The sequence below is a fragment of the Lepidochelys kempii genome, chromosome 2, assembly GCF_965140265.1.
Source record: "Lepidochelys kempii isolate rLepKem1 chromosome 2, rLepKem1.hap2, whole genome shotgun sequence".
NCBI classification, from domain to species: domain Eukaryota; kingdom Metazoa; phylum Chordata; order Testudines; family Cheloniidae; genus Lepidochelys; species Lepidochelys kempii.
The window spans coordinates 160,474,121-160,499,224 of NC_133257.1; the positions used below are offsets into that span (position 1 = coordinate 160,474,121).

General features: G+C 39.9%; 1 protein-coding gene across 1 annotated transcript in view; it reads left to right on the plus strand.

Annotated features, from left to right (window-relative positions):
- MOCOS (molybdenum cofactor sulfurase) overlaps window positions 1–25,104 on the plus strand; it is a 403,212-nt gene that overhangs the window by 348,053 nt on the left and 30,055 nt on the right. The window contains exons 7-10 of the mRNA XM_073332641.1: window positions 2,169–2,285; window positions 4,867–5,298; window positions 13,804–13,966; window positions 20,571–20,652. Coding sequence (XP_073188742.1) covers window positions 2,169–2,285; window positions 4,867–5,298; window positions 13,804–13,966; window positions 20,571–20,652 — 794 coding nt within the window. The remainder of the gene's footprint in view (window positions 1–2,168; window positions 2,286–4,866; window positions 5,299–13,803; window positions 13,967–20,570; window positions 20,653–25,104) is intronic.

A 25,104-nucleotide genomic window follows, 5' to 3' on the forward strand; every position in this document is an offset into this window, starting at 1 on the left:
CCAGTCCTTGCCTACAGACAGCCCCGCAACCTGAAGCAAATACTCACCAACAACCACATACCACACAACAGAACCACTAACCCAGGAACTTATCCTTGCAACAAAGCCCGTTGCCAATTGTGCCCACATATCTATTCAGGGGACACCATCACAGGGCCTAATAACATCAGCCACACTATCAGAGGCTCGTTCACCTGCACATCCACCAATGTGATCTATGCCATCATGTGCCAGCAATGCCCCTCTGCCATGTACATTGGTCAAACTGGACAGTCTCTACGTAAAAGAATAAATGGACACAAATCAGATGTCAAGAATTATAACATTCATAAACCAGTCGGAGAACACTTCAATCTCTCTGGTCACGCAATCACAGACATGAAGGTCGTTATCTTAAAACAAAAAAACTTCAAATCCAGACTCCAGCGAGAAACTGCTGAATTGGAATTCATTTGCAAATTGGATACTATTAATTTAGGCTTAAATAGAGACTGGGAGTGGCTAAGTCATTATGCAAGGTAGCCTGTTTCCTCTTGTTTTTTCCTACCCCCCCCCCCCAGATGTTCTGGTTTAACTTGGATTTAAACCTGGAGAATGGTCAGTTTAGATGAGCTATTACCAGCAGGAGAGTGAGTTTGTGTGTGTATGGGGGTGGGGGGGATGTGAGAAAACCTTGATCTATGCAGGAAATAGCCCGACTTGATTATGTAAAGAGTTGTCACTTTGGATGGGCTAGCACCAGCAGGAGAGTGAATTTGTGTGGGGGGGTGGAGGGTGAGAAAACCTGGATTTGTGCTGGAAATGTCCCACCTGTTGATCACTTTAGATAAGCTATTACCAGCAGGACAGTGGGGTGGGAGGAGGTATTGTTTCATGATTTCTGTGTGTATATAAAGTCTGCTGCAGTTTCCACGGTAAACATCTGATGAAGTGAGCTGTAGCTCACGAAAGCTCATGCTCAAATAAATTGGTTAGTCTCTAAGGTGCCACAAGTACTCCTTTTCTTTTTGCGAATACAGACTAACACGGCTGTTCCTCTGAAACCTTTCTGTTGTACAGACAGACATGATCTCCCATCTCCCCTGCACACTCACATGTTCATTCTCTCTCTCTCTCTCTCTCATATTCACATAATTTATTCATCCCAATGATTCATCCATTAATTATTGTATTTGTGTCCATTAATTATTCAGGTTTTTTTTTCTTTAACTGGCAGTTTTAGAGATATTCAGAGATGTAAAAGCATAACATCAGGGTCAGCATAGTTGGTGAACAAAGTGTTCATGTGTGGAACATTCAAAGAGGTCTCTCTCTTCCTATCCTTCCAGACTAGTGTCTTCCCTGTCACATGCTATTGCTTACTTATGGCCTCATCCATCAAGCCTGCAGAAATCTCAAGTGTGCAGAAATCTCACTGGTTTCAATAATTTCCTGCACTGACAGTATCCCTTATACTATGGAGTATGTAGCTTTGCAAAGGAAAGATGTTGTCGTTGTTATTATTTGGATTGTGGCAGTACATAGAAATCCCAGGCATGGACCAGGTTGTGCTAGATCAGGGGTTCTCAAACTGGGGGTCACAAGTTGGCATAGGACTGACAGCCTGAGCCCCTCTTAAATTAAATTTAAATTAAATCCCCCCTTTTAATTTATAACGGGGGAGGGGGTCACACTCAGAGACTTGCTGTGTGAAAGGAGTTGCCCTTTCAAAACAAAAAGTTAGAGAATCACTGGGCTAGATACTGCAGATTTAACTGAAGAGCAGCTCCCAACCCCCCACCTCCAAGCAAAGCAGTTGCTGCTTTATTTCCATTCAGATGCAGAATGTTACAGTGTAAAGCACTGACCCTGGAAGCACTTACACATGTACTTAACTTTAAGCATGTGATTAGCCTAGCTGATTTCAATGGGCTTCTCCATGTGTTGTTTAAAATTAAGCATTTGCAGGATTATGGCTTATTTGTCTGTATTTCTTCCGTCTTTGTTTTAATAATAAAGCTGAAAAATACCTGTTTTCCTCATAGTGTATGTGAAAATATAACAGCTCCAACAACCAAACTGTTAATAATTTAGCGAAATAACTTACTTCAAGCAGCCTTTATTTAAACTGAGTATATTTAATATTATCTCTTTCATTCTTTTGTTATTTGTGCTGCTGAATCTGTAAGGTGGACAAGATTGCCAGTCTCTACAACATACATATTCGTACAGGATGTTTCTGTAACACTGGCGCCTGCCAGCAGCATTTGAGGCTCAGCAATGAGGATGTCAAAAGGAACCTTCAGGTCAGGATCAAATCCTGTTGAGGCCAAGTAAAATCACTTGAATGATTGAATAATGAGAGGGTTGAAGGGAAGAATAAAAACTGAGTATTGTTAAACGTGGGTTTAAAGCATGTATATACCTCATGTATCACGGGGCATGGGTTTTAGATTTGGGAGGGAGACAATTTATATAATGGTGACAGGTTTGTATTGTTCTCCATTAGACTTCAGTTTAACACACTACTACTGAAGGTACCTTCATTTAATAGCACCTGTTTCATTCAAGCTGGTTGAAAATTTTTTGACTGTCAAAAAATGTGGTTTAGTTGAAATCAAAATGTTTCATGGGATTTTGATTTTGATGGGGAAAAAGTCAAAACTTTTGAAAATGTTTCATTCTAATGGTTTCATTTTGATCCATTTCATTTTGACTTTAATATTTTATTAAACATTAAACTATTAACTGTACTATTATATACAATATATACCATGTACTGTTAAAGTTGAAAATAAATTAATCCAAATGACACTATCAGAACAAAATGTTTCAGTGCTATTGAAACAAAAGCCTTCTGAATTTTTGTTTCACCGGAATGAATTTTCGACCTTTTTTTTCTGATTCAGAATGGAAAAAAATGAAATCTCAGAATTTTCCACACAATGGAAATTCTAGTTCCTGACCAGTTCTCGTGATCATCTTGTGTTTATTATATTATTATTAAAGTGTCTTAGTTGTGCTTCTCAATTTTCAAGAAATAAAGACTGAGGGTATGTCTACACTGCCCACGTTACAGTGCGGCTGCGGCTGCACTGTGACATGGGCAGTGTAGACTCCCCTTATCACTGGGGGAGAGCTCTTCCAGCAATAAAAAACAAAAAACACCCCAAATGAATGGTGGTCTATACTGGTGCTTTTCAGCACTAAATTTTTTGTCGCTAAGGAGGGTGTTTTTTCACACCCCTGAACAACTAATCTTTTAGCACTGAAAGTGGCAGTGTAAACACAGCCTTAGGCCAAGTCTACACTATTGACCTATATCAGTATAACTGTTGCTTAGGGGTGTGAAAAATCCACATCCCTGAGTGGTATAGTTTTACCAACCTAATCCCCTGTGTAGACAGCATTGTGTCGCCAGGAGAGCATCTCCTGTCAACATATCTATCGCATTTCAGGGAGGTGGATTAACTAAACCGCTGGGAGAAGCTCTTAATTTAGGAGCGGTTTAATTTAAGCCCTACAGTGGTGCAGCATTTTAAGTGTACACCTGCCCTTAGTCTTTCCCCATTGGATGCATAGTCTAAAAGAGACCAAAATTAGATGGGGAAAAACAATAAGAAAGTACTCTAACATTGAGAGACCAATGACAGTTTAAAAAGACATGTGCATATGACATGTCTACAGAGATTAGAGATACGTTAGATAGGGAGCAACTTAAACTTTAAGTTGCCAAAGTATGAACAAACTTCAACTTGCTAGCTGCACTCTTGTGAGCTATTTTCTGCTGATTGTCATTCAAAAGATTTGGGTAAGTATGCAGCATATGTTACAAAAAACCATGAGGGACTTCACAGTTGTAAACATGTCATCGTTTGATATTACAATGAATTAGCAGGGAACAAGCCCAAAAGCTTATTAAAGACATTTTTCAAAAGATAAAAAACTTATGACAGTATTGATATGGTAGCTTCTTCGTAATTACATTCAGACATCTAGATACAAGCTGCAAATACATAGATGCTGCAATTAGATGTAGGGCCCTATGTAAATCATGATTTCATGGCAGGCATGGAAATAGTGAAAGTGCCACCAAAGCTCCTGTTATGTGATATGGGGACACAATTTAAAGATCTTTCAAAGGTGTTCTACCATTAAACTTCATGAAAACTGGTCATCTAATATTGTTAGTATTTTATAGATTGCCATATATACTACATGTGAAACATTTTTGGAAGAAATAATAAATCTAAGCAAAAGGCAAGATTCAGACTTCAGTCACACCAATGTAAATCCACGGTAACTTCGTCCATTTAAATTGTGGTTCTCTAGATTTGTAACTGAAGGTTGTAATGTGACCCAAATGAACTATTTTCCCCCATAGGCGTTCACATTATTTAATTTTGACTGAACATTAAACAATAAATCAGTGGGATTAAACCAGATTGTTCAAACTAAAAGGTCTCACCATCTTGTTCTTTCTCACACACCTCTGGAGTCTTCTACTGTGTTTTGCATGTTGCTCATATGATGTTAAATACAGCCCAGCAATTTCATAGCAATGCTGATGTCTGAGCTCTGGAAAAACATGGTAAGGGTTGGTCATGCTTGTGTTTGTCTACAAACAAGGTTCTTACCTATATGGTATTTGGGGACATATAAGTACCTTATTAGTTAGATGAACGGATAGATATTATGTGTAGCAAATGAGACAGATGAAAAGATTTTCTCCATTTTCCCAATCTATTCATGTATTCATTAGGCTGTTTTTGGAACGGATTTTCTGTTTGAAGTTAGCAAAATGAAGTATAAAGTTGTAAAACAAGAAGGGAAAAAATGAAAAGTTTGTTCTAATAGCTCATTGCTTTTCCTTTTATTTCAATCTAGGCTGGCCATGTCTGTGGAGATGACATAGATATAATTGATGGACGTCCCACTGGGTCCATGAGAATATCATTTGGCTATATGTCTACTTTTGAAGATGCACAAACCTTTCTAAAGTTCATCATAGCAACCAGGCTATCTGAATCAGAATTCAAGTTTCCCTCCCAAACCACCACAAGAGAGACTATTACACAGTCAGTCAAATCTCCAATACAGAATGACCATTCTGCCAACAACAATGCAAAGAAATTCTCTCTGAAAACTATTGTCTCAGACATGGGACACTGGAATAATTCATCTACAGCATTGAAAACACCTGAGACTAGCAGGGCTGTTGTTTCTGAGAGTGCTATACCAGTATACAGAAGTGGGAGCAAGCCAATCACTGTCACCAACGTTTACCTCTACCCAATCAAATCTTGTTCTGCATTTGAGGTACAGTAACTCGTCAATTAATGTCCTCCCACTTAACGTTGTTTCAAAGTTACGTCGCTGCTCAATTATGCTCATTTGAAGTTGTGCAATGCTCCCTAATAACGTCGTTTGGGTGCTTGCTCTATACACTGCATGTAAGATTTTGTGGAAGAGCAGCCACTTTACAAGGGAGCATTGCACAAGTTCCTCTTCTCCGCCTCCTCCCCCTCCCTCGCAGTGCTTCCCCCACCACCAAACAGCTGTTTGGCAGCGCTTAGGACTTTCTGGGGGTGGGGAAGGAGCGGGGATGCGGCGTGCTCCAGAGAGGAGGTGGAGTGGGGGTGGGAAGAGGTGGGCCTGGAGTGGAGCATGGATGGGAAGAGGTGGGCCTAGAGCATCCCCCCAGCAAAGTCGGCGCCTGTTCTTCTCTGGGTAAGCTGCCACTGCTGCTGCGAAGGTGCTTCTTAGCGTCCTTGCCTGCAGTAGGCTGTGCCTATGTGGGGTAAGCCAGGAGCACTTCCCAACCACAGTACAGTACAGTATATAATGCCTTTTGTCTGCCCCAGAAAATTTCCTTGGAACATAACCCCCTGCATTTACATCAAATCTTATGAGAAAATTGGATTAGTTTAACATCGTTTCACTTAAAGTTGCATTTTTCAGGAACATAACTACAACGTTAAGTGAGGAGTTACTGTATATATTTTAAATGAATTTTAGAGATTCGTTTGAGCCATCCCCCATTTTTTCCCCCATAGCTTCTCAGGAATATTCTGTGTTAAGTATAAGGCAATAGCAGGTGAGTATTAATCTTATTTCAAGAAGCAGTGCTCACTTTCTCAAAATTATACTGTAAATTTCCTGAACACTTGGATATTTAGTTTTTGAGGGAAATTCAATTAGACTGAAGTCATGGAATGCAAATTTATTAAATTTTCCTAACTTCCCCCCTCCAGAAAATTGTCATGTAATATGTATCCAAATGAATAGTTTGGATTCCGAAAAACTTGAATAAATTGTAGTCAAGTAATTAGTATGCTTATATTAAATGACACGTGATGGACTGCAAGCATTGATGGGTGTGCAGCAATTGAGAAATAACTTGATTAACATGTTATAATTGAGAAGAGGCTAATTTACATTACAAAGAAATGTTATCATTAAAAATGCATTTGCAACAGAAATATGACATTTAAGTGTTGCAGCCCTATTTGAAAGTTCACTCTTTGAAGATTTTAATTGCTTTTTTGCCAAGTTAATAATATGGTCACCTTAGCTGCGACTTTTTTTTTTTTTAAATAATGCATGATGAAATAGGTGTATGCGCTGCACATTGACCTAGAATCTGACTTTGCTTCGCACTGTGCTGTGGAGCAATTTAATGAATGTCAATAATGGTATAACTTTCCTTATGGAAACTTACCAGTGCGGGTCACTATCTCACATCTGAGTGAAAATTGGGGTCAAGCTTGGTGACAAATCACCTGTGTTTAAAATATAGCCTCTCAAATGATACGATAATCATATTTTTAAAATATGAGGGAGTTTAAAACAAAATATAATGAAGTATGACCATGGAAGTCAATTTTTATATAAACATATAAAATGTCTTGGTTTTGTGTATGATGAACACTGCCATTAATTCAGAGGCACAGCCTTGGAAAATACAAAAACAAACTTTAATTACCTGTCTACAAAAGCCAAGTACACCCTGCATTTTATAAAAGAATGTTTTAACCTTAATTCAACTGCTGCAGTTTTTTGAATTGTATTATAAAAGCTCACTCCTGCCAAAATGTTTTACTGCTGCCTAGACGTCCATACACCAGGCAGGCATGCATAGGGTTAAACTGTGGCTTTAAGCCGTAGGCTGCTGTCAGGAGAGTTGTGCCACACAATAAGTCTCTGCTAGAGGATTTGGATGCTGTGTATCCAGGCACAGACAGGATGTATCTTGGAGTGAAAGGGTGCATTATGCATTTTTCCCACACAAGCAGGGCCAGATATCTTCCCTCCAAGCCCACTTTGGGGAGGCTAGCATCACAGCGGTGCTAAACTCACTCAAACCTTGCACTCCCCTGAAGAACCGCTATGTGATTGTGCCTGGCTCAGGCCTCCAGGGTTCTTTGCACTCTCACGATACCCGGCCTTCCCCATGGACCCCTGTGGTGCAGCACCTACTGTATATGCTTATAGACTAAACATATCTAAGTTAGCTGAGAAATTGCAGGTAGATTATGAAATTTTGTTAGCCTTGCCATAGAATCATAGGGTTAGAAGGGACCGCAAACCTCATCTAGTCTAACCCCCTGCCAAAATGCAGGATTTGTTGTGTCTAAACCATCCAAGACAGATGGCCATCCAGCCTCCCAGGTTTATAGTCAGCTTTTAATAGTACTAGAAATGTAATTTATAGTTGTTTAGTATTTGACACTTGCACTGAAGCGGTGGATAGAGGCTCAATCAGCATCAGGTTCAGTGTGCTAAGCACTGTACAAATACAAATAGACGCAGGCCTAGATCCTCTGAGGTATTTAGGCATCTGCCTCCCATTTAAATACGTTTGAGAATCTGAGCAATAAGGTGGATACACAATTAAGTATATACATGCTTTATGTGCATTAGATATTGGAGTTTATATATATCTAAGTTTCAGCTATCCTCACCTGTTTCTCAAACTAGCCAGCATTAATTGGTCCATTTCTTATACATGTCAGAGCAGAGATGGGGTCTGAGGAGGGACTAGTAGAAAGAGAGTAAAATGGCTTTGCTGATCAGTTCAGGAAGGATGTTTTATGCATAAAGAACAGCATGGAAGCAGGCCTGGATGGGAGGGTCAAGAGTTGAGAAGACCCCAGATTATGGGTTCCAGCCATGTGGAGAATGGAGGTCATATCAAGAGTGACAGAGAACAGAGGAAAGTGTTTGGAAGCAAAGACTAAGAGTTTAGTGTTGGTTGTGTTAATTTTAAGTTGGTGATGAGACCGCCAGGAGGAGAAGTTAGAGAGGCAGGAAGAGATGTGGAATGGGAAGAAGCTAAGCAGGTCAGGAAGGGTTCTTTCCTTTCATTATTCTCATCATTCACACCTGTCTTCACAGAGTTCTTGCTTCAAAACTCTTAGAGACAGAACTAGACTTGTCACTCACCACTTGATGTGTAGGTCTGCCCTATGAAAAATCACTCAATCAAATTTTCTGCCTGCAAAAGCCGTAAAAATAGCAACCCCCAGCTCACCATTTGTAAAAAGCCATAAAGGCTTACTGTCCTCATTTTATTACCAGTCCAGCTGAGGGTAAAATCTAAAAGCTATTGTTTATTTTGACATGGTATTTTTCAAGTCAGATGAGCTTTCTTTGGTTATCAATATTTCATGGAAGTCACTTAAATCCATTCTAAATCCAGTTACTGCTTGGCCTCTTTTCAATGGCTAGGAGTAGGACTGCAAGATGGAGCAGATACCTCCACACCCCATCTCATTGCTAATTGCAGAGTGAGTCACTCTCCCTAAGACTGTAGGGATATGTCTACACTGCAATTAGACATCTGCGACTGTCCAGTGCCAGCTGACATGAGCTCACGAGGCTCAGGCTAAGGGGCTGTTTAACTGTGGTGTAGATGCTTGGGCTGGAGCCTGAGCACTGGTACCCTCCTGCCTCACAATGTCCCAGAGCCTGGGTTCCATCCAGCCTGAGCTCAGATCTCCACACCTCAATTTAACAGCCCTTTGGCCCAAGCCCCATGAACCCAAGTCTGCTGGCACAGGGTAGTCGTGCGTTCTTAATTACAGGGTAGTGTGACAAAGTTCCTCCTCTGCCTTGGTGGGTCCTGCGCTTATTGGCGGATTTTCTCACCTCAGAAGTTCATGGCAGCCCTCAGTTTGGCCACTGTCATGGCTCAAATCTGCTGTTCACTCAATTAGCCTCATCACTGGGCAGCATGGGGAAAGGAGGAAGAACAATCCCCGCAGTCTCTGCTGATCCACCTAGTGGATCGGGGAACAGGCCAGAGACCTTCCCCTCTGGTGGAACCCACAGTCCAGTTCAACTCTTCCGGTATCAGGTAGGGAGTTGGAGGGATGGGGGGAACCCAGGCCCGCCCTCTACTTCGGGTTCCAGCCCAGGGCCCTGTGGATTGCAGCTGTCTACAGTGGCTCCTGTAACTGCTGCATGACAGCTACAAGTCCCTGGGCTAATTCCCCATGGCCTCCTCCCAACACCTTCTTTATTCTCATCACAGGACCTCCCTCCTGTTGTCTAATAATGCTTGTACTTCTCAGTCTTCCAGTAGTACGCCTTCTCACTCTCAGCTTCTTGCGCCTCTTGCTCCCAGCTCCTTGCACACACCACAAACTGAAGTGAGGTTCTTTTTTTAAACCCAGGTGCCCTGATTAGCCTGCCTTAATTGAGTCTAGCAGCTTCTTGATTGGCTACAGGTGTTCTAATCAGCCTTTCTGCCTTAATTGTTTCCAGAAAGTTCCTGATTGTTCTGGAACCTTTCCTGTTACCTTACCAAGGGAAAAGGGACCTACTTAACCTGGGGCTAATATATCTGCCTTCTATCACTCTTCTGTAGCCATCTGGCCTGACCCTGTCACAGTAGACATACCCTAAGTGTCACTATTGTAACTTCAGCCTTCCTCATTTTGAAAGATGAAAGGCTCAGATGCTAGACACATTGGTGTTTGAAGTGAAACATTCTAGAACTACCTTCCCAAAAAGGAATGGAGAAGGAATGAAATTTTGAAAACTAAATATGGCCTTTCAGATTGTCACAGGAATTCGATCATTCTGCATCTCTGTCATTTGTCACAAAAAAAGTTAGCTTATACTGAAAATCACAGACTTTGCCAGTCTCCAGATATAGTGATCCTAGTAGTAGGGACTGTTTCAGTTAATGTTGCTGAACAATATCTGTTCTAATACCAGCCTTCACAAAGCTCATAACTTTCTGAAACGTTTGTCATTTTGATTGAAATTGTCTATGCTTAGTCACTGGTTACAAGGTTCTATTTCTTTAGAATTTCAGTTCCATTTCAATTTTTAAAAGTAAAATCCCTTTGGTCATTTTTATCGGGGGATAAAAAAGTTATCGGGGGATAAAAAAGTTTTTACCACTTACAATTTGGATTCTACTTTTTGATGGTGGTGGAACATCTCTAAACGGATTAAACTATTAGGGCTTTAAATTTTATACTGCAGTAAGTGCATTCTTGCCTTTTGCCTCCATACAGGAGATCAAGATCAGGTTTGTTACTTCAATGCAGGCTTGAATCCCATGCTTTTAAGATTGAAAACTTGGCATGGAGAGTATATAGGTCTGAATGCGAGAATATGTTCTGTTGCATTTCAGAAAGAAAGAAAGAAAGAAATGCCAGACTGTGCATGTGCAGAAGAAAGTTCTGTTAAACTGTTTGTGCTTTGGCAAAACTGCCATTGACACTGGGTGCAGGATTGGGTCATCAAAAGATAAAGTTGGTGAATATGTGTATTACTTGGCCTTTTTTCAATGACTAGGAGTAGAACTGCAAGATGCAGCAGGTACCTCCATACCCCATCTCATGACTAATTAAAAATCGCTGTTTGACCTCCTCTCTAGTGAAAAGTCTGTTAATATAACCCACTAACTCTAAAACTTCACTCCTCCTGTGTCTAGCTGCCCTAGCACATAAGGCACGGGATGCCAAGAGAAAATGAGACTGCAGGGGATGAAAATGAAGGTGGGGATCTGGAACTAACAGGGGGATAGTTAGTTTCTACTCCATATATCTTATAAAATGTGTTTGACAAGGAGAATTTGTTGACTGCCCAGTCCTGCTCCATGCATGTGTTACCAAATGCACAGAAAGCAGAGGACCCAGATGGAAGAGGACGTTTTATGGACTTTTGGGGAGGAAGCTCTATTTTCATGTCCTTTCAGTTTTTATTTCAGACAAGTGGGGGGGGCAATCAAACCAGAGATGAAGAAATTCTCACCCTCACCCACCTTCTTTTAATATACACAAGATTGTTTAAAGTATGCATTTTTAAACATGAACATTTCATGTCCATTAATTTTGTATTGTTACATAATGCACCATGCTCAATGAAAAAAGGTTAAGACTTTAAACATTAATAACTTTATTATTCTTACCACAGATTCTAAACTATAAAAATTACATGGTATCACCCAAGACTATATAAATAGTTTTCATTGAAAATACAACATATACTTTTAGTTATCAGTGGACAACAATATATACAGGTGTGTGAACGTGAACTTTTCTTACACTTGTATAATTTAAAACTTGCTCAGTTAATTCTCTTCATATGTTCCAAACTGTAATACCCACTCTATTGTAATTAGAAAAAAAATCAAGTCAAAAAGCATTTTAAAAAAGAATTCTAAAAAGATGAAAACAGGGGTTTCTAATGGAAAATCTGAATTGAAGCATCACTAAGCACTGTGCTCTGCTTACTTTTCTGGCTAAATTTTGTTTGATTTGCACAGAACTCTTTTTAGCTAAAAGCAGGTAGGCCAATCGGTGGACCAATAACGTGAATTGACTTTATTATGCAATGGTCTGGCTCATGACTGGTGGAGAAGAAGATTAGCCAGTGTGGGAAATAGGAAGAATTTGGTCTTTCTGTTGGTCTCCTGCCCTTCTTGCAATGGGCAATCAAGGAATGGATTGTCAAGCTCTGATCCTCCTGAGTTTCAGGCCTAGATACATAGGTGAATGGAGGCGTTTCATATTCACCTGAGCATCTCCAGACATCATATGCTGAAAAGTTAACTATGTCATTTACTGATGCTCTGCCCAAGAGGTGGGGCATGCAATTAGCTTATATTATTGCAACTTTATTATCTGGGATCCTGGTAGTATAAAGATAATAGGAGTTCTGATGTAGAGGGAAAAGGAAGCACTTGGCAAATGTCAGTGACATAAGTGGAGGGGCCTTATTACTGGGCACCTTAGGTTAGCTATGCAATAGTGATCAATATCCTGGGGAAGAGGGAGAAGTGTGTTGTGGACATGCAGTCACGGGTGCAGCATCTCAAAGTTGGATCATGGAGGTTCCTATAATCATCCTGAATCTACAACAGGCAAAGTAAATTGTTGCTATCTATCTATCTATCTATCTATCTATCTATCTATCTATCTATCTATCTATCTATCTATCTATCTATCTATCTATCTATCTATCTATCTGATTTTTTTCTGAATAGTGCCTATCACTATATAGTGCATTATTTAAGGCCCTGATTGAGGAAGGCACTTAAGACATGTTTAGTTCTAAGTATGTTCATAAGTCGTGTTGCCTTTATTCGCCAGCTTGAATATCAGATTTCTGGCTGAAAATTCTATATCTACAGTGTAGGTAACAAGGAGCACATAAAATTATTCTAATTTTTAAAAGGAAGTAGAAAAATATTTGTTTGTTTGTGCACTTGATGCATTTTACAGCACTCTGGCCAGGAATTTTAAATGGCTGCTGCTGAAAGGTCTGACTGAGAGGTTGCAAAGGCCCTTATAAATATCAGCAAGGGGGAAAATAAAGCCTTTTAGAAGTTTTAAAGTTTGTTTTCAGTTGTGGAGATGCTAACGATGTTCTATCAGAAACTTGATTTAAAAAAAACTGTAAATTATGCTGACATTATCAGTCACTCGAGGCTGAATTTTGCCCTCCAGTAGATGCACAATAGGAAGTGTATACATGTATCTGAGAGCACAATTTGGCCCTCAATATTTACTTGCTAGAGGTACCTTGCCAGTTAGCTCCCCAATAATCACATGGACTGTTCAGGGAGTATCTCAACTAACATATCTGAAAATACAACAAAGCTTAGTCATGGTTAACTCTCTAAATATTTTACTGCTACTGGAGAGTACACATGATCTGAGGCAATATGTTTAAAAGCCCAGCTTTCAACTAAATGGAAATCCTTAAACTGAGGTTCTCTCATTTTACTTTGGATTTCATAAAGTAGTTTCAGTTTCACAGAAAAACTCAGGGTTTCATTTGAGCAAAAAATCTTGAAATTTTCAATATGTTGAATTTCAAATTGTTCTTTTTTAAAAAAATTGATTTTTGCATTCAGACACATTTTGTTAAATGTCCTATATTTGGATATGAAAAATGGAATTGCGAGAATCCTAAAGTGGCCCAGATTAAAGCTGAGAACATTTTCCAACAAATTTCACGAATGATGTTCACTATCTTCTCACAGCCCCACTTGTTAATTGTGGTGACTAAAAGCATGGTGACATGTAACAAACAATAGCAATAAAACTCAATTTAGATCTGGCACCTTCTTACAGAGATATTTGTCTTTGATTTGATAATTAAAGCTTCTGTTAACAAGGCTGACACTGACATATACATGAGTTTTCCTATTTCAGTTTCAAAGGATTTCATGAAGGGAAAGTTTCTTTTCCCTTTCCTTTTTGTGCAGTGCCTTTCCACTACTGCAGCTAGAGATCTTTATTAAATAATTGATGTTGAGTTTTCTTTCCGATTGTATTTTTTTTTCTGTTGCTATGCCAGGTTTCTGAGTGGCCTGTAGGAAACCAAGGATTGCTCTATGACCGAAGCTGGATGGTTGTGAATCAGAATGGCGTTTTCATCAGTCAGAAGCAGGAACCTAGACTGTGTCTGGTACACCCCTTAATTGACCTGGAGCAAAGGATTATGGTCATCAAAGCAGAAGGTTAGTAAGCAGCATCCATTCCTCTCCCTTACTGAATAATAAAAAGAGAAGTACAGAATGTCATGAATCACTAATATACGAGGAACAAATCTTGCTCTTCCAGCTGTGGGTATGGAAGTTCCAGACTTCACCACAAAGGATAGATTTGGGTTATGTATGGGGAAGGGAGATCTCCACAGTGGCTCCCTACATGCAACTATGGAGTGGGTGCCAAGGGCAGGGATGGACAGTGCTGGTGAAATTCACAACTATGTAGGTCCACTGGCCATTCTGCTTCTCCACATCATGGAGACAGTACACCAGTCTCAAGGAGCTACTGTAGCCCGGAAACTGAAGAACTGGCCACTCCACAGCTGGCCACAATCTCTTCAGCACGCAGCTGGGTTACTTGGGCTGTGCAATGGGGACAGACTTTCCTGCTTGCTGAGTAGATCGTCAGTGGGCATTGGTATCACTGAGGTGATGACATAACATTTTTTAACTGATTGCTTTACAGTATCCTTTCAGATAAAAGAAAATATTTCATTCTGGCTACTTTTCTGAGCACACAATCAATGAATACACAAAAGAACCATATTTGGAGAGTGCTGGGGTTCTGGAAAGTTCTTCGCAATTTGATGGGATATACTGTTTCTTTCACTGACAAAACTATTAACATTGAACTAAACAGCAGGCTTGTAGTCTTCAGAGCTCATTATTAATGCCTTGTTTGCATATAACTGAACAGTATTTACCTTCTCCCTGGGGTCTAACATTTGCTCAGCCTCTGCATCTGTTAATAATGTATATGCTCATATTTGAGCAGCTAGGCCCAAACAAGTTAACTCCTTTAGGTTTTTTTCCTATTGTCATAATTCATTGTCAGGGTTTTTTCTCTTTCCTCGTGGAACTGCAACAAGAGATTCCTCCCTCAGGATGTTGGTTTTACCTTCAGAGCCCTCAGGCGCAGATTCTATGATACCCCTACAGTAGTGAGGTCAACAGGACCTATCCTGTGCAGTGAGAGTCCCCATCCTCTTCTCATTTGCTCTTAGGGCATTTGAAATCAGTGGGAGTGTTTGAGCAACAAGTTCCCTGTTTTAATTGGCAGGGCATCCCTGATGAAGGGCATTTGACTCAGAAAGTTGCATCTCCCTAGATCCAGCAAAAGCTCATATAGTGACCTAGTGGACAGAGCTCTAGACTGGGACTGTGGAGACCTGGTTTCTATTCCTAGTGCTGCTTCTAGCCTTCTGGATTACCTTGGGGAAGCCTCCATTTCCCCATCTATAAAATGGGGATAAAGTTACTTCTAAGGTTTTTTTTTTTTGGGGTGGGGGGTTGGGTTTTTTTGCCAATTGCTTTGTGATCTACTGTTGAAAGGTGCTGTATAGGACCTGGGTGTGATTATTCAGAGCATGCCTTATGCATGTAGCTGGGTTTTCAAGAATGGGATGCATAGAGAGTATAAATAGGGTTGAAGGAGGGGTGCTTTTCATTTATTCATCTGGACAATGGAGGGCTATCCTGGGTGAGAATATTCATCTTTTTTTATTTGTTTATTTTGTATTGACTCTTTTTCATGTTTTGATGTATTCATGCTGAAAGAGAAAGGAGAGGCACTTTTTTAGACTCCTAAATATACAGTGAGCAGTAATGCAGTGTCACCACCGAACTATTTTCAGGGTGATTCTTGTGGGAGATACTGGGTATAGGATAGGGTTCAAAAAGAAAATCAAATTGGAAAACCCACCTATAAATGATCTGGCTTTGCCCTGTTCACGGAGATGTCTCTTTGTAAGGTGGAACGATCTGGAACTGTCTTTAAAGCCTTTAATACCTTAGGTCATCTAGCCCACCCCTTTGCAATAGCAATGCTATTTTCTAGTATTTATAGTATAGTTTCAGTCTAGTAATAGTTTTAAATAACTAAACATGTGGTGATGTCTGCTGTTTACTTTAGGGGATTATTCCAGAGATTACATGCAGTCAGATACCAAGTAATGGGGGCATATAAGAACCTGACTGGAAGCCTGAATAGTTACACTAATTGAGAAGACCTTCATGATATCCTGACTAATTTTCCTCCTCTTAACTTCAACCTCAGAATTATATTCCATTGTACAATACTAAATAATTACTCTCTCTTCCTGGTGTTTACACCCTTCAGACATATAAACGATTGTTACATCTCCCAGTTAGTCACCTCATAGTAAAGCTATTCTTATTTGACTTGTTTAATCTTTCTTTGTAAGACAGTCCTTCAGGCTCAAAATCATTTCTGTTGCTCTTCTCTGAATTCCCTCCAATTTGTCAATATTTTTGCTAATGAGGTGTGTAAAACTGAATGCCATATTTCAGGTTCATATAGGCACACCACATCTTTACAGAGAGAAGCTGTCAGCCCTTTGTCCTGTGATGTGATACCTTTCTTTCTGCAGCCCAAACTTCATTACCTTTTGTGCTGTCATTTCATATTTCAAATTGATAATATTTAATTTGTTGACTATGATCACCTCTAGTTCTCTCTCAGCATTATTTCTTTGTGATTTTTTCCAGCACTGTGGACACCGTTCATCTGGATTATTTGTATTATTGTGTATCTTTCCAAGATTAATCTTTTCTTTCTCCTTTCCACTTCCCTTGCTGCTTTTAGTATGATTTCTCTGTCTTTGTTAGTATATGCTGCCCCTCTCAGCTTAAAACCATGAAAAAATTTCATTATCTTGCTCTTTATTCACTCTATACTAGCATTTATGTGGGCAAAACTTTTGTGGCTCAGGGGTGTAAAAAATCCCCAACCCTGAGCGACACAACTATAGCTTCTGCCACTCATTGAGCTGGTTTTATTATGTCGACAGGAGAGCTCTGTCCCCCCTCTGTCCCTGTCCCGATGCAGCTGTGCCACTGTAAGCTTGGACATGGCCTTTCAGATCATTAATAAGGAGATAGGGGTTGCAGTGGTTTCAGTAGGCTGATGATACCCAGTTCTGTATCTTTCTTATCTAATCCAGTCAGCATTGGCAGTGGCCTTGACCCAGTGTTGGCCTGACATCTGGGGTAGTAATGACGACTAACCGGTTCAGGCTTAATCTGGATAAGACTGAACTGATGTTGATGGGTTGGGGGAAGTAACTAGAAAATAAAGTGAGGATTTATATATGTCCCTTTGAAGGACTTTTTGCTCTCTGAATTTGCAATCCCAGCTGCTGTTACATGATCAGGTAACAGCAGTGGCCATGATGGCCTTTTTCCTGAACTGAAGAAGAGCTCTGTGTAAGCTCGAAAGCTTGTCTCTGTCACCAACAGAAGTTGGTCCAATAAAAGATATTACCTCACCCACCTTGTCTCACACTACCATTGTCACTTTAAGATTAGATTACTCAATTTGTCTCTATATTGTGCCATACATTAACTCCACCAACAAACTAAAGCTGGTACACAGTTTGGCAGCATCCTGCTAGCTAAGTGGTATATCTTGCCAGCAGTATGATATACTGATTCTCATCAGTTGCATTGATTCCCTCCCCTATAAAAGCTGAAGGTATTGGTTTTGACCTAGGAAGTCCTGAATGGCTTAGGAGGAGCCTCTACAGATCACCTCTCTCTATGCAATACTGCCACCGCTGTAGTAAGTAAAGATGCTCAGGGTGTTTCCTCTAGTGCCACATGACTTAGGAACTTGCTCTCTGAAATAGCTCAATCTGTTAACCTGTCAGCATGCTACAAACTCCATCTATTCTCCTAAGCTTGAGGAGAGGAGAGGAGTGGTGGAAGAGGGAAATTTGTGGTGTTTGTTTTGTACTTGGTTGTTTTGTGTTATGTGAACTTATTGTGTCTGTGGTTTCTAAGAATCATATTTTAAGGTTTGTTATGCCCGTTTTTCCTAAGCTACAGGTTTTCTGGCTAACGTTCGTTCTATTCACCACAAAGCTTTTTCATATGCAAATTATAATAAACATTTGTCATATTAAGACTATCTCTGATAAACCAGTAATACAATTTTATGTAAGCTTCTTTGGAAGTGAAAGCCTATTCTATCTGGGCCTAGCTCCCATTGACTTGAAAGGCAGCATGAGCAGGTCCTCCATTTCAAAAAATGTATTGCATGTTATGAAAATAGAATCCTTCTTGTCTTGCCTCTGTTAAATGCAGACGGCCAAATTCTGGTTGCCATTGAGCTGCTGTAAATATGGAACTATTCCACTGCCTGAACCGGACTTGTTCCTGATTACACTGGTGTAAGTGAGAGGAGAATTAGATGGAGAGTATGCTGCTGTGAAAGGCCAATTTATCTCTTTCCATTTCAGCTAACAGAGTCAGCACTACTCTTGCAAGTTGTGAATTAGTTTGTCATTGCACAGAAGCAAGAATTTTGAATGTTGTGAAATCTCTTTAAAACATTGGAGTAGAAAGATAGTAGCAAAATTGTGAAACTAATTACACTTTATAGATTTTATTTTCCCTTCGATGCTCATGTGTACTGCCAGTAACATTAATAGGAATTATGTGCACATGCTGAAGAGAGAATGCACATGAATAGTTTATATTTCAGTATGTTGAAATAGCAGACTTCTAATTTTTGCCATTGACTCAAAAGAGTAGCTTTAAAGGCAGGGTTTTTTTTCTTTATTACTAATACTGTGAACACATCTGTGAAATTTATCATCAAGCAAATGACCATGGAGAATGCCAGCTTTTACAGTTAAGTTACTGGCAATCTTCCAGCTTTTTTTTCTTAAGATGGAATAAAGTTATAATTAACAATGTTAAACTGACCTAAATATGGCTGTAAAATGTGTATGTTTCAATCAGAGTATGATATACTGGCTGATGTGTAAAATCAATCACCTATAAAACCCTGAGCCCCCATCTGAGGAACTTGCATGTGTGCTCTCTGTTAAGAATTGTTTTTATAAATGATTACAGTTAAACACACAAAAAGTTCAGACCTTTCGTATTTTCTTTTCTTCCAGGTGAATGGCACTGATATTTTTCCATGGGGGATGTGGGCGGAATAATCATAGAAGGGTGTTTGTTACACTTCCAAGATAGTAATATTTGTCAGTTTTTACTTGGATTATTGCAACGAGGTTAAACTGATTTGTTGCTTACATGTTTTGTTTTCCAAGTGTGTCCAGCTTTTCTTCTCCCATCTTAATTACTAGGCAGCAGGTTTAATACAAACAAGAGGAATTAAATTTCACACAACAAACCTGTGGTACTTATTGCCATGGGATGTTGTGATGGCCAAAAGTATAACAGGGTTCAAAAAAGAACTAGATACATTAATGAAGAATAGGGCCATCAATGGCTATTAACCAAGATTTGTCCAGGACGCAACTCCATACTTGTGGTGACCCTAAACCTTTGACTACCAGAAATCTGCAGTGGAAGATAAGGTGAGGGGGGATCACCCCCTAATTGCTCTGTTCTGTACACTCCCCCTGAATCACTGGTACGGGAAACAGGATGCTGGGCAAGATGGACCATGGTCTGACCCAGCATGGCAGCTCTTCTGTTCTCTTATCATCTTTATCATTCTGTGTTACAGCAATACCACCAGTCAGTCGAGTTTGGGATGATACTGAAGTTAACAAATACCATAAACCTTTCTCTTTTGAAATCGTGTACGTAGAACAGAATTGTGGCATGGTGAAACTGAGTTAAACTTCCTTACTCTTCAAAATAAAATCAAACAAATCCGATTCTCGCTTTATTTTCACTGGCCTAAATCAGAAGTAACTTCAGTGAAATCAAAGTCCATTGATGTAAAGCAAGTGTACATGAGATCAGAGTCTTTTCTGCTTTATGTGGAAGTGTATATGGAGAGCATTAGGGTTCACTGCAGCCTGATAGTAAAATGCTTTGTTGGCCATTTAAGATTATTGTTTTCAATTAACAAAGAGCAGTGCTGTATGGGTTTTTTTCTGTTTCATAAATCAGTATAGCATGGCCCTCCTCTCAGCCCATTGAGCTTTATCATACTGTTTAAATTCAAAGATTATGTATGCCCCTTTACACAGCTAAGTAGTTTGTGAAACATATTTCATTTTTGAACACTATGTTTCTCTTTTTAAAATGTGTTTATTTCCATTCTCTCTCGCTAAGAATGGCTATACTCATATCCTGATTTACTAGGGATAGTAGAGCTATGATAAGCCTGTCCTTTCAACAACAGCCATGATTGCTGCAGAAATTTTGTGCCAATCTCCATGTAAAAGATACACAGGGAATAAAGACAGGTTTCAGAGTAACAGCCGTGTTAGTCTGTATTCGCAAAAAGAAAAGGAGGACTTGTGGCACCTTAGAGACTAACCAATTTATTAGAGCATAAGCTTTCGTGAGCTACAGCTCACTTCTTCAGATGCATATAAATAAAGTTACTAAAAGCTGAAATTGTATATTAGTTAATGTGGTTTGGGTACCAAGGTCATCCAAAGCCTTTGTTCTTGCATTATCATTTGGAGCCACCTGCAGGCAGAGAATATAACTCTGTCAAAAAGCGAACAGAATTTGTGTGACTGCTGTGGTCCTAAACAGTCAGAGAATATGTACTTTTTTTTCATAACATATGATTCTGCCCAAATACTTAATCCTTATAATTTGTTCTTGATACATAAAGGAATGGACCCCATATCCGTGCCTCTAGAGGAAAACACCGGAAGAGAGATTCAGATTGGTCAGAGCAAAGTTTGTGCACACAGGTGAGTGAGAACAGGTACCCTAGAAGGTTCTAAGCTGATGACCTTTTGCAGGGACAGCTCAGGATGACCATAATTGGAATGCAAGTTCAAGGGTTATGTGAGAGTCTAGAAGATATCCGCATAAACAAAATAAAACAAGAAGAGAAGAAAAAAAGTTCAGTGATGGAATGAAACAAACAGCAGAGTGGATTAGACTTCTGTGGAAAATGTAGCACACAAAGCAGGTCTGATAAAACAAATCAAAATCAGGTTTAGAGGATTTTGCAGCCCATAAGTTAGGAAAGATCTTTGCCTGGTTTGCCATCAGAAAACTATCAATAAGAAAAATGTGCAAGTGTCCTGTACGTTTTCACATGCTATGTGGCTGCCCCAACTTGGCATATACCGTTTCTGTTAAATTACTCACCTGTGCTGATGTTAGTAACTTTTCCCATTGCATTGTCTCAAATTTTCTAGACCCAGCTGATTTTTAAAATAAATTTTCCATATTTACAAGAACTCCTAATCTTATTTTGAGCACCAATGTTGCTCAGTATTCAGTTATACTTCTTTGAAAAATTATTAGTAAATATGTTGAATAACATTAGCACCAACTCCCTGCAGTACATCGTTTGATGCATTGTCTTTCAATAAGATATAACACTGCTATTATTAATAACTCTGTTTCCGATTTGTGAGCCAAGTGTTTATCCATCATGTGGTATGATGATCCATAAAACAAATATTTCTCCAACATCAGTTTTCTGAGTAGCTCTGTACTGAATGACTTGCTGACATCCATGTTCATTATCTACTGCATTCCACTTACCCACCAAGTCTGTTGATATGTCCAAAGAAGCCATTTGATTAAAGTGATTTGAGTAACTTGTGCTTCACCGACAGTTATTTACTGCACTCTGCTTCCTCTCTTAATTTGTCCATGGTACAGTTATTTTATAAGTTTTCAGATATTTTTCAGAGTTCTGAAGTCCAGCCTAGAGGTCATACATGTACATACCACAATTACTGTACTTCCCTCTTTAAAGACTGGACCCACACTAACCTTCCGTCAGGCCCTGAGCACTGCAGGAATTCCAAGATTTTTCTGATATTTTCTTTGGTACAAGTTTATTTTCTCTACCCCTCTAGCACTTGCTTCCCAAAACAGCAATAAGTTGTCATTGGACCTGAACGCCCTCCTATGGGGTCATGATGGTGGTTAGCATGTCCCCCAGTTGGCAACTTCTTGCGTGCCAGATTGGAATGCTGCCCCACTGCTGCTAAGGAGAGAAGAGGCTCTTTTCTCCCTCTTTCCCCCTAGTGCACACCCCACGGCAGCAGGGAGGTTTTGGCCCTATGTCATAGTTTAACATTTTGGTTTTGTGGTAAACCCAGGACAAACAGCTACAAAAGGGGGGTATTAATTAGTCCCAGGGAATTAAAAGGCCCCTCTCTATCCACTGAGGAGAGAGAACCCCGGGGCAATAAGGTTCAACTGGAAAAGGGGTTGCTAGGGAACCAATTAGGTTCAGCTGACTCCAACTACTTGGGACCTTTTTAAACCCTCCCCTGGGTGGAAGGAGGGGGAGAGTGAGGGAGTGAGAGGAGCAGGGAAGCTGCTAGTAGGCTCTTTGCAGCAAGACACCAGACCTTCCCAGCAGGGAGGCTGCACTCGCTCCCCAGAAGGGAAGGAAAACCGCACAAGGGACTGACTGAGGACAGGAGTAGCAGGACCCTGTGCCACCTATAAGGATTCGCCTTGCCCCAAACCTGAGTCTCCGAGGCTAAAAAGGACTGAGCCTGCTGAGGCGAACAAGGTATTTTGCCACAGTTTGTTTACCTGGTGTTTCTAGACTCAGTTAGTTTATGGCCAATTCACTTCAGTTTCTCTTATGTTTAATCAATTTATCATGAAGTTTGCTTTCGTGAATAGTCTAAATGGAATGCGTAAGGTATGTCTATATCATGTATAATACACACACATTTTTGCTTTTCTACCCTTTGTATTAGGAAAGTATCCTCCACTAAATTAAAGTAATAAAAAAGGACTTTTCTTTGGCAGCATATTTTTCCCAAAAAATGTCTGGATAGCGGAAACCACCCAAAAGTCATTTGTTCTAACCATCTGTCCAATTTCCCTTAGTGTTGACTCAACCTTATCTTTCCCGAGGTTAGCCCATCTTTAGTAGACCCTGCTTTTAAAATATACTTGATTGCTTTGCTCTCTCTGCATTTCTTTCGCAGTAATACCATCATAGCCTGTCTCAATGTCATTGGCTGCATTTTTTTTTAACTGTCTGAAAAGGGAAATTTTCATGAGAGGCTGCTCAAAGTTCTCAGGGGCACAGAAGCCTGCAGTGGAAATGGCAAAGCAGGGAAGGAACCAAACAAGAATACAGTGTCAATTAGGGCTATCAGGTAATAGATACGGGTAACAGAAAAAGCAGAATGAGTGAATGGTAGCCAAAGGGAATAAGGGTAATACTGGAAATAACAGAGAGAAAGAATGTATGTTAAAAAGTAGCTCCATTAAACAAATAAGGAGGGCAATGAAATCCAAGACACTCATAGATTCTAGGCCAGGAGGGACCATTGTGATCAGCTAGTCTGACCTCTTGAGTAACAGAGGCCATAGAACTTCCCCAAAATAATTCATAGAGCAGATCTTTTAGAAAAACATCCATCTTGATTTAAAAATGGTGAGTGATAGAGCATCCAGCGTGACCCTTGGTAAATTGTTCTAGAGGTTAATTACGCTCACTGTTAAAGATGTATACCTTGTTTCCAGTCTGAATTTGTCTAGCTTTCATTTCCAGCCATTGAATTATGTTATACATTTGTATAGCTTGAAGATTATATTATCAAAAATTTCTCCTCCATATTTATAAACTGTGATCAAGTCATCCCTTAACCTTCTCTTCATTAAACAAAACAAATTGAGCTCTTTGAGTCTGTCACTATAAGCCATGTTTTCTAATCCTGTATTTATTCTCATGGCTCTTCTCTGTACCCTTTCCAATTTCTCAACACCCTTCTTCAATGTGGACACCAGAACTGGACACAGTATTCTAGCAGCAGTTGCACCAGTGCCAAATACAGATGTAAAATAACCTCTCCGCTCCTCCTCAACATTCTCCTTTTTATGCATCCAAGTAGTGCATTAGCCCTTTTGGCCATAGCATTGCACTGGCAGCTCATGTTTAGCTGATTATCCACCAGGACCCAAATCTTTTTCAGAGTCACTGCTTCCAAGGATACCGTCTCCCATCCCAGAAGTACAGCCTACATCCTTTATTCCTAGATGTATACCTTTCCATTTAGGCTTATTAAAATGCATAGTGTTTACTTGCACCCAGTTTACTGAGCAATCCAAGAATAAATAATGATAATTGACCATATCTTAAGACCGGTTTCACAATGGTTAACAGAGAGGCAAGATGACCATGTGGTAAAGTCACTGGACTCTAAATGAAAATCTGCGTTCTGGTCCCACCTCTGCTGGACATCTTGTGCTTTGGGCAAGTCACTTTAGCTCTTCGTGCCTTGGTTTCCTCAATGCGCATGTGTGTTGTGATGCTATTCCACTAAAGTATGTTGGCACTCAGATGTTATGATGAAATGCACCATATGAAAAAAAAATACAGATAAAGACCTAGTAAACCTGCTAAATGAAGGTAGCCTGATTTTCAAAGGTGCCAAATGCTAACAGCACCCATGGACTTCATTGGGATCTTCCATAGATTCACAGAGTCACAGAATTTAAGGAATTTAGATCTAGTCTGTCCTGTGTATATTGCAAGTCATGGCATTTCATACAGTTACCCTGTATTAAGACAAATAACTTGTGTTTGACTAAAGCATATCTTCCAGAAAGGCATCCAGTCTTGATCTGTAGATTTCAAGATGGAGAATGCACCCCTTCCCTTGGTAGTGTGTTCCTGTGGTTAATCACTCCCACTGTTAAAAATGTGTACTTCATTTTTTCTTTGAATTTATCTGATTTTAGCTTCCAGACATTGGTTCCTGTTATGCCTTACTCTGCTAGATTAAAGAGCCCTTTAGTACTCTCTGAAGGTACTTACATACTGTAATAAAGTCACCACTCAATCTGCATTTTTATAAACTAAACAGATTGATCTCTTTCAATTTCTCACTTTAAGGCATTTCCTCCTCAAATCATTTTTGTGGCTCTTTTCTACATCCACCAGAACTGGATACATGGTTGCAATATCAGCCTTACTAGGCTTCCTGTTTCTGTTATATAATTTCAGCTTTTAGTAACTTTATTCCCGGTGTATCTCATACATTGAGATTGGCACCACATTTCTGCAGCAAAGCCGGGAGTGGATGACAGGGGATGGATCACTCAATGATTGCCTGTTCTGTTCATTCCCTTTGAAGAAGCTGGCATTGGCCACTCTTGGGAGACAGGATACTGGGCTAGATGGACCATTGGTCTGACCCAGTGTGGCC